Below are 8,204 nucleotides of genomic sequence, written 5' to 3' on the forward strand. Positions count from 1 at the left end.
GTCAGCACTAGGAAGTCTAGTCTGCCCTGACTCCCCAGAGCGACTCACAGCCCACGTCCGCCCTGGCGCAGGAACGTTGCCCAGCGTACTACCTGGCCTGCTGCGTAGGCCTCCCGGCGGCTCTCCCTGCCGCGCAGGCCTTCTTAGCCGCCACCCAAGTCCCACAGGACCCACCCCTAAGGCCCAAACTCCGCTCCTAGGTCCTAGGCTCCTCCCCTACGCCCCAGGATCCGCCCCTAAGGCCCTGGCGGACACCGCCCCTAAGCCTCAGGCTCAGCCCCTGTGGAACCCAAGACCCTAGGCCAGGGCTGGACCGAGGGTCAAGCGCTGGGCTGGTAAGGCTGCGTCTGAACAGCCCCCTTAACGCCGGCCACGCCCCTCGGCCAAGCTTCCGCCCCTGGGCGGGGCGTCCGAGCACCGGCTTGCACAGGCGGCCGGAAACCCTTAGCGGATTTAAGTGCGGGCCCCGCCCCTGACCCCGGGTTCCGCCTCTGATTCCCCAGGCTCCGTCCCTGGGCGGGACGTCCGAGCACCCGTTCGCACAGGCTGCCTTAAGCCCTTGGCGGACGTGAGTGCGGGCCCGGCCCCTGAGCCCTGGCTCCGCTCCTGAGCCCTAGGCTCCGTCCCTGGGCGGGGCGTCTGAGCACTGGCTCGCACAGGCGGACAGAAGCCCTTGGCGGATGTGAGTGCGGGCCCGGCCCCTGAACCCCAGGCTCCGTCCCTGGGCGGGGCGTCTGAGCACCCGCTTGCACAGGCGGCCGGAAGCCTTGGGCGGAAGTGAACGGGGAGACGATGGCGGTGCCGGTGGTTCAGGCCGTGCAGGCTGTCCATCTGGAGTCGGACGCCTTTCTGGTTTGTCTGAACCACGCCCTGAGTACGGAGAAAGAGGAGGTGATGGGTCTGTGCATCGGGGAGCTGAACGACGACGTAAGGAGTGAGTCCAAATTCGCACACGCCGGAAGTGACGTGTGCACGGTTCCGGAGAAGGTGGATTCGATCAGAGTCGTCCACATCCACTCGGTCATCATCCTGCGCCGTTCTGACAAGAGGAAGGACCGCGTGGAGATTTCCCCAGAGCAGCTGTCTGCAGCCTCGACTGAGGCGGAAAGGTTGGCGGAACTCACTGGCCGTCCCATGAGAGTCGTCGGCTGGTACCATTCGCACCCTCACATAACGGTGTGGCCTTCACACGTGGATGTTCGCACGCAAGCCATGTACCAAATGATGGACCAAGGCTTCGTGGGACTTATTTTCTCCTGTTTCATAGAAGACAAGAACACAAAGACCGGACGTGTCCTCTACACTTGCTTCCAATCCGTACAAGCCCAGAAAAGCTCAGACTATGAGAGAATCGAAATCCCCGTCCACGTCGTTCCCCACGTCACCATCGGGAAAGTTTGCCTGGAGTCCGCGGTGGAGCTGCCGAAGATCCTGTGTCAGGAGGAGCAGGACGCGTACAGGCGGATCCATAGCCTCACACATCTGGACTCGGTGACCAAGATCCACAATGGCTCGGTCTTCACCAAGAATCTGTGCAGCCAGATGTCGGCGGTGAGTGGGCCTCTGCTGCAGTGGTTAGAGGACAGATTGGAGCAAAACCAGCAGCATCTGCGGGAGCTGCAGCGGGAGAAGGAGGAGCTCATGGCGGAGCTGCGTTCGCTCGAATAAATCGAGGGAGCAGCAAAAAAAAATCCGGGCGGGGGGACGTGGAGTGAACGGAAATACCTCGAGTACAATTTATTAAACAAAAATCAATTTTGAAAAAGATAAAGTCGGAGGGCCTACATTAACATAACTTCAAGATTTATTATTGTAAAGCTACAGTGATCAAGATACGATGATATTTGCAGAAGAATCAATGCAACAGGGAAGAAAATCCGGAAATAAACCCAACAATAATGTGCTTAACTACGTTTGAAAAAGTACAAATGTGATTCAAAGAGGAAAAGACAGTCATTTATTTCAACAAATCAAACCTTCTCAAGCTAACAAAATATATACAATAAATAAATATGTAAAAGAGTCTCTGAATGTATCACGGATTTAAATCCAATATGGAAGACTTAGGGAAAAAAGTTATTCCAAAAAAGTTTTCAGGACTTAAGGACTTAACATTTTCAACTCCAAAGCACAATATCACAAGAAAACAAAGTAGAGAGATTGGACTTTGTTAAAATTAAAGCTGTTTATTCTGCAGAAAGATGAAGAGGAAACCGTCGGTGAAAAAGATGTGTCTGAAACTCGAAAGTAAATAGCACCAGTAGAAATGAAAAGAGACGTAAACATTGTCACTAAAAATGGTGAAAATAGCAAATCCTGTTGAGGGGGCAAATGAGATTCCTCACCAGTGACGGGAATGTAAAAATTCATCGACTGGGTAGAAAAGTTTGGAAATTTTTTTTAAGTTAAACATACACTTAGCATGACCCAGCCACCAAGCTGCACTGTCTTGGTACAAAAACTTTTACAAAATTTTTCTTGGTAGTTTTATCTGTGGAAGCTGCAAATCAGAAACAGCCCAGATTTTCTACAGTGAGTCCACAGCTAAAGAAACCGTTCTTATGGTGGAATATTACTGTGTAGGAAAAAGGAACATACCGCCTAATGGTTTTGTCACTGAACTACATCTCAGCCTGACTTAACTGGATTTGGAATCATGTAAATACAACGTGTACATGAAGGTGTTTTCAAAAAAGTTTTAAGTGGGGAGAGAAGACTGATCTTTAACGTAGGTGACACCATTCCATGGGGTAGGGCCCCAGACTGAATAAAAAGAAGGGAATGATCAGATCATCAGGTCTGTCAAACATGGAATATATGCCTTCAAATTGTGAGCCAAGATAAACCCTACCTTACATAAGTTGCTTTTAGCAGGTCTTTTGTCAAAGAAATAAAAAAGTAAAAAAGCAGTGACAGTGACCTGTCATCTAAGATGGCTCTACCCATCAAAACTACCTTTTAAAATTGACAAAAATACGTATGCCAGTTCCAGTTTTCATGTGCTTAGCAGATTGATGTTCATTTTCTTTTGCTGGTGAAAAGTGGCTCCTTTAAAACAAATACCCTAAAGATAGTTGGATCTTGATTTTTAATCCAGCAAGCAAGTTTTCATTTCTTCATTGGTAAATCAGGTTTATTTGCATTTAAGATTATACATGGAAGATGATTACTTATTTTAACTACTTTGTTCATTGATTTTCTGGTTGACTGTTTATTGTTTTCTTTCTCTCCATTTGGGGTTTGCTTGTTTACTTAGAAATCACCTGATCATTGCAAAATAGAAGACTTTTTAAAATTAAAAATAAAAAAAAAATCAATATTTATTTGTGATAAAAGTCATTCTTAAAGTTGGTCCCTTAAGGAAATCAAGTGGGCTTCTTGTATGTTTATGGACATCTCTTTCTTTAGGTTAGGTAAGTTTTCTTCTAATTTTGTTGAAGATGTTTACTGGCCCTTTAAGTTGTGTGTCTTTGCTCTCTTCTATACCTATCATCCTTAGGTTTGACCTTCTCATTGTGTCCTGCTTGACAATGTCATAGGTTCAAGAGTGTTAAAACTAGCACACTTAAATACTTAGAAATTAATGTTTACTGCTTGTTTTCAATCAGTTCATAAAAAACCCAGTTGGTAATGACGGGACATTCAATGTCACATCACACAGATGTTAGAAAAAAAAATTTTTTTTTTTTTTGGAGCTGGGGACCGAACCCAGGGCCTTGTGCTTGCTAGGCAAGCGCTCTACCACTGAGCTAAATCCCCAACCCAGAAATTAATAATTGAATAATCTTTCACTCGATTATGAAATGATAATTTAGCAGTCTCAGTAAAAGTTATATAGGACTTTATAGCAGTTTTCAATTTAATTATTGTACTGGCTGGTTTGGGGTGTCACCTTGACACAAGCAGGAGTTATGACAGAGAAAGTAGCTTCCCCTGAAGAAATGCCTCCATGAGACCCAGCTGTAAGGCATTTTCTCAACCTAGTGATCAAGGGTGGGAGGGCCCAGCCCATTGTGGGTGGTGCTGTCCCTGGCCTGGTAGTCTTGGGTTCTATAAAAGAGCAGGCTGAGCAAGCTGGGGGAAGCAAGCCAGTAAGAAATATCCCTCCATCAGCCTCTGCATCAGCTCCTGCTTCCTGACCTGCTTGAGTTCCAGTCCTGACTTCCTTTGGTGATGAAAAAGCAACGTGGAAGTTTAAGCTGAACAAACCCTTTCCTTACTCCCCCAGCCACCAAAAAAAGATGTGTGCTACCACACCTGGCTCTCAGGTGCTTCTTTATCGTAGCAGGTGACCCATACCAAAAAAACCCATCCTCTGTCTGATATCCCTCCCCTAGAGCCCTTGTGCATACTGGCTTATGTCTGTGTAGTTCCCCTTTGACCTGTGTCCACTTTGTTTTTGCTGAGACACCACTGTTTAAGAGCCTCTATCCAGAAGTAAGCTGGGCTCAGTAGAGAACACAGGAGAGACCTTACATCATATAGAGACTGGGTCCATGCTTTACAGGGCCAACAGGATGTGGGGATGGGTTAAATATGTCTGGTATACAAGTAATATGGGACAAGAAGAAATTGAGAGACACAAAGCCCAAGTGGAACTCAGAATGTTTCCCCCCAAATAGTTTCCTTGGTGTGCTGGGTAGGTGTTAACATCAACCTGACACAGGCTAGAGGCACTTGAGAAGAGACTCTATTGAGAAAATGCCTCATACAGGATGTGTATGTTTAGGTGGGCAATTATATCTTATCAATTGGATCAGAGGTTATTGTGTTGTGTGTTCTTTCATGTAGCAATTTAAGTTTAAGAGAGTGTGTGGTGGCCAGAGACACTGGGCTGCCACGGAGTTGGGATGTGTGTTTCTGGCAAGAGATCTACCAGGTATCTTGGGGCACTGTGGTGCCAGACCTAGTGGGGGATAAAAGACAGCCTTTTTTTTTTTTTTTTTTTTTTTTTTTTTTATAATTTTGCAACAACAAATGGCGAGCCAACATGCTGGGCGAGAATCCACTAGTAATCCTAAGAGTTGAGAGAAAGTTTTAATTTCTAAGAGGAGGCCAGTGACATGTTGAGTCATGTGATGTTTCAAGTGCGGGGGGGGGGGGGGGGGGGTGGGGTGGGGTGGGGTGGGGGGGGTGGGGGTAGGGGGGTGGGAGGGATTTAAACAAACAGAAACAGCCTGGGCTGGTGGCTGTAGGTCCCCTGCTGTGTGATAAGTAGTTACAACTCAGAGTTAGAGACAAAAGCTGTTTTTTAAAGAAAGTCTTTCAGGATACTCATATTCCTTCTAACATGGGCTCCACGGGAATTTTGGGTTGAAATCCTAGTCAGACAAGCTGCTTCTTAATGACAGGTATTGTTAAAAGGTGAATTAAATTTGTTTTTAAGAAGAGGGTACAGAGATTACCGGAATCACATGGGGATTTTCACCCACGGTTCAGAACTTAGATAGGGAAAATTAGTCACTGACTCCAGGTAGAGTATTGTGATATTTACAAGTTAAGTAAAGTAAGGTTAAGTAAAAATCTGTGGCTCCAGGTAAAGAGCTTAACAGATTGATATATTTTGGGCTAAAGTCCTGGTTTGATAAGTTGCTTATTGGAATTGATAGAAAGTGTTTAGTTTGTTTTATGAATTACCCTGCCATATGGTTTGTTGATGCCGGCTAGCGAGGGTTTGTGGTTTTGATATTTACCACAACAGGAGACTCAGATTCTCTTAACGTGGGCTCCACGGGAATTTTGGGTTCATTTCCTGATATGACAGAGTACAAAAGCCTACCAGGCTCATACACTATTGTTTGGCTTACTTCCTATTTTAAAATTGTTTAATCTTCGTAATGGGTGTGACTTTGAGTTTTATGGTTATATTATTACTCTGGGAGAGAGTACAAGATACAGCTTTTCTGGTTACAGACTAAGGAGCACAGTATTCTGGGAAAAAAAGGTTTGTTTTTGTGTTTTTAAAAAGTGTGATTATGGGGTTGGGGATTTAACTCAGTGGTAGAGTGCTTGTCTAGCAAGTGCAAGGCCCTGGGTTCGGTCCCCAGCTCCAAAAAAAGAAAAAGAAAAGAAAAGAAAAAAAAAGTGTGATTACGCCCTGGAAACCTCACTGAGTCATATTGATCAGATTTGAGAGAGGGAGACCGCCTGAAAAACTAGATTCAAGAGAATCAAACAAAAAGAGATTTCGATTCTAAACTTTTGTCTTGAGAGTTGTATTTTGCAGTGTGTCTGCTTGGATTCCTGGTCTCAAGGACTTTCAGCTGGGTCTGAAAGACCCCCAGACTTGGGGAGACTCTCGCTCCAGTCACGGGTTGAGGTACCCCCAGGAAACACGAGAAGCCGGTCTTGATGTAATCAACAAGAGGCAGTTTTATTTACGAGATCTCGGGCTGACACGTATCTCACACAGGAGATTGAGTCAAGCCCCGAGCCTCTCTAGGCAGGAGCTTATATAGGGAAAACCAGGGGTTTCGTGTGAATACACATAATTGGCTAATACAAAGGGTGCACAGTTACTTTTGGCACGGAGTTACATCAACAAAGCATACGTGTAATCTAGCATCTCAGCAATGTGGGCAGGGCAACTCATCTCACTGCAGCAGGGGGATGACCCATCCTCAGGGAGTGAAGGAAGGGGAGGGGGTGGCTCCAGATGGCCAGTGTCCTTGGGAGTTGATAGTCGGGCCAGTGAGCCCTATCTCAAATTCTCTCAGGCATGTCTGGACTTTGTTCATGACTAACTTTTAGAAATTTTAACCCTTCAGGTCCAGTCAGGACACATCTGGCTACAGCATTTGCTTTACTCTTCCTATCTCTTACCCCTAAGGATATCTCAACGACCATGTACAACTTGAAGTTATAGAAGAGTCATCGCTCCCATTCCCTGGACTTTTGGGGGGCTGAAAGCGGTTATTCTAAGGTTGTTTTATGAGAAATCTAGAAATGGTTGTAATTTAATAGGGAGGATTAGCTAGATTGAGTTGTACAGTCATAATCTCATTTGGTAACTAAACAAATCATATTTTTGCTTTGGTATAGAATTTATTTGTTAAAATAGTTTAAAAGTATAAGGTTGAGAGCCAGTCCTTCTATTGATGCCATTACAAACTTCTGAGCTGATTATACATGTGGGTTGAGGGCCAAATAGCAAATTCATGGCTCTAAGTTTAACTGTTGGAGTGCTTTCAAGATAATATATTAAGATAGTTAACAGACAACAGTCTAGATTGCCTTACATGGATAGGTGGTTTTCAAAAACTTCAGAAATCCACAAAATATGAGATTTAAAGTTGTTTATCTTTTGTTAAGACACCTGCTCCTAACAGTTCCCCTTTGGCAGATTTAATGAAGAAATTGAGCATCTCTGCCTCTAGGTGAGGCAATCCTTTGTGGCTAGGCGGCCACTGGACAAAACTGCCTGTTTCACCTGCAGACTAATACTGTCCAAAAGGGATACCTTATGCAGATTGATAATTTTGCCAAGCCAGAATTATCAGCCCTTCAAGATTTCTGCATTTCAAGAGTCTGTCAGTTGATTTTGGGCCAGAAGCTGAAGACTTGAGCTCACATGTTGTCTACAGAGGACTGTGCTAGTGGAGATTTGTCTCTACAACCTCTCAGTTCTGGAAGTCGTGTTAAACTTCCTATGTTTATAGATAATTGGTCATTCTCAGATTTCTGACAGGGTTGAAGACTGACAATAGTCTCATAGCCTATCAGGCTGTTTAACTCTGAAAATACATATTTTATTAGATAGTTATCAGATAGTATATAAGCTAGCCAGGATATAACATAGATTTTAAGCCTTTCTTTAGCTGGAATGGATAACTAAATTTTCTGTTTAACTGATAAAGTTTTGGACTGGGTGTTAGATATATTTTATGCTTTTAATTATAAAATGATAATAGTTGTGCTCAGCTTATATTTGAGAGAAAATTTTTTTTAATTAGACAAAAAGGGTGAAATGTAGGATGTCATACAGGTGAAGGCAGGTATGAGATAGAATGAGGCCTGTCATGGATGAGAAGGAAGGATGAGTGGGAGAAAAATTAGAGGGGAGAGGAGGAGACTGGGATGGATGGAGACAGGAGACTAAGGAGACGGCAGGAGAAGCCACAGAGAACATGGAGGCTGACGTTAAGATCCCACTCTGTGTATTTACAGGTTGTTATGAATGTTCTTAAGGGACGGATGTGTACAGG

General features: G+C 44.6%; 1 protein-coding gene across 1 annotated transcript; it reads left to right on the plus strand.

The window, feature by feature from the left end:
- The first annotated feature begins 778 nt into the window (after positions 1 to 778).
- On the plus strand, positions 779 to 3,321 carry Brcc3 (BRCA1/BRCA2-containing complex subunit 3). Its single transcript, NM_001127300.1, has one exon. The coding sequence runs from the start codon at positions 793 to 795 to the stop codon at positions 1,666 to 1,668; it is 876 nt and encodes a 291-aa protein (NP_001120772.1). The 5' UTR covers positions 779 to 792; the 3' UTR covers positions 1,669 to 3,321.
- Positions 3,322 to 8,204: the final 4,883 nt, after the last annotated feature.

The sequence above is a fragment of the Rattus norvegicus genome, chromosome 9 (genome assembly GCF_036323735.1).
Source record: "Rattus norvegicus strain BN/NHsdMcwi chromosome 9, GRCr8, whole genome shotgun sequence".
Classification (NCBI taxonomy): domain Eukaryota; kingdom Metazoa; phylum Chordata; class Mammalia; order Rodentia; family Muridae; genus Rattus; species Rattus norvegicus.

Excerpts from the sequence above, each read along its gene's own strand:
- Brcc3 (NM_001127300.1), top strand. The coding sequence starts at position 793 with ATGGCGGTGCCGGTGGTTCAGGCCGTGCAGGCTGTCCATCTGGAGTCG.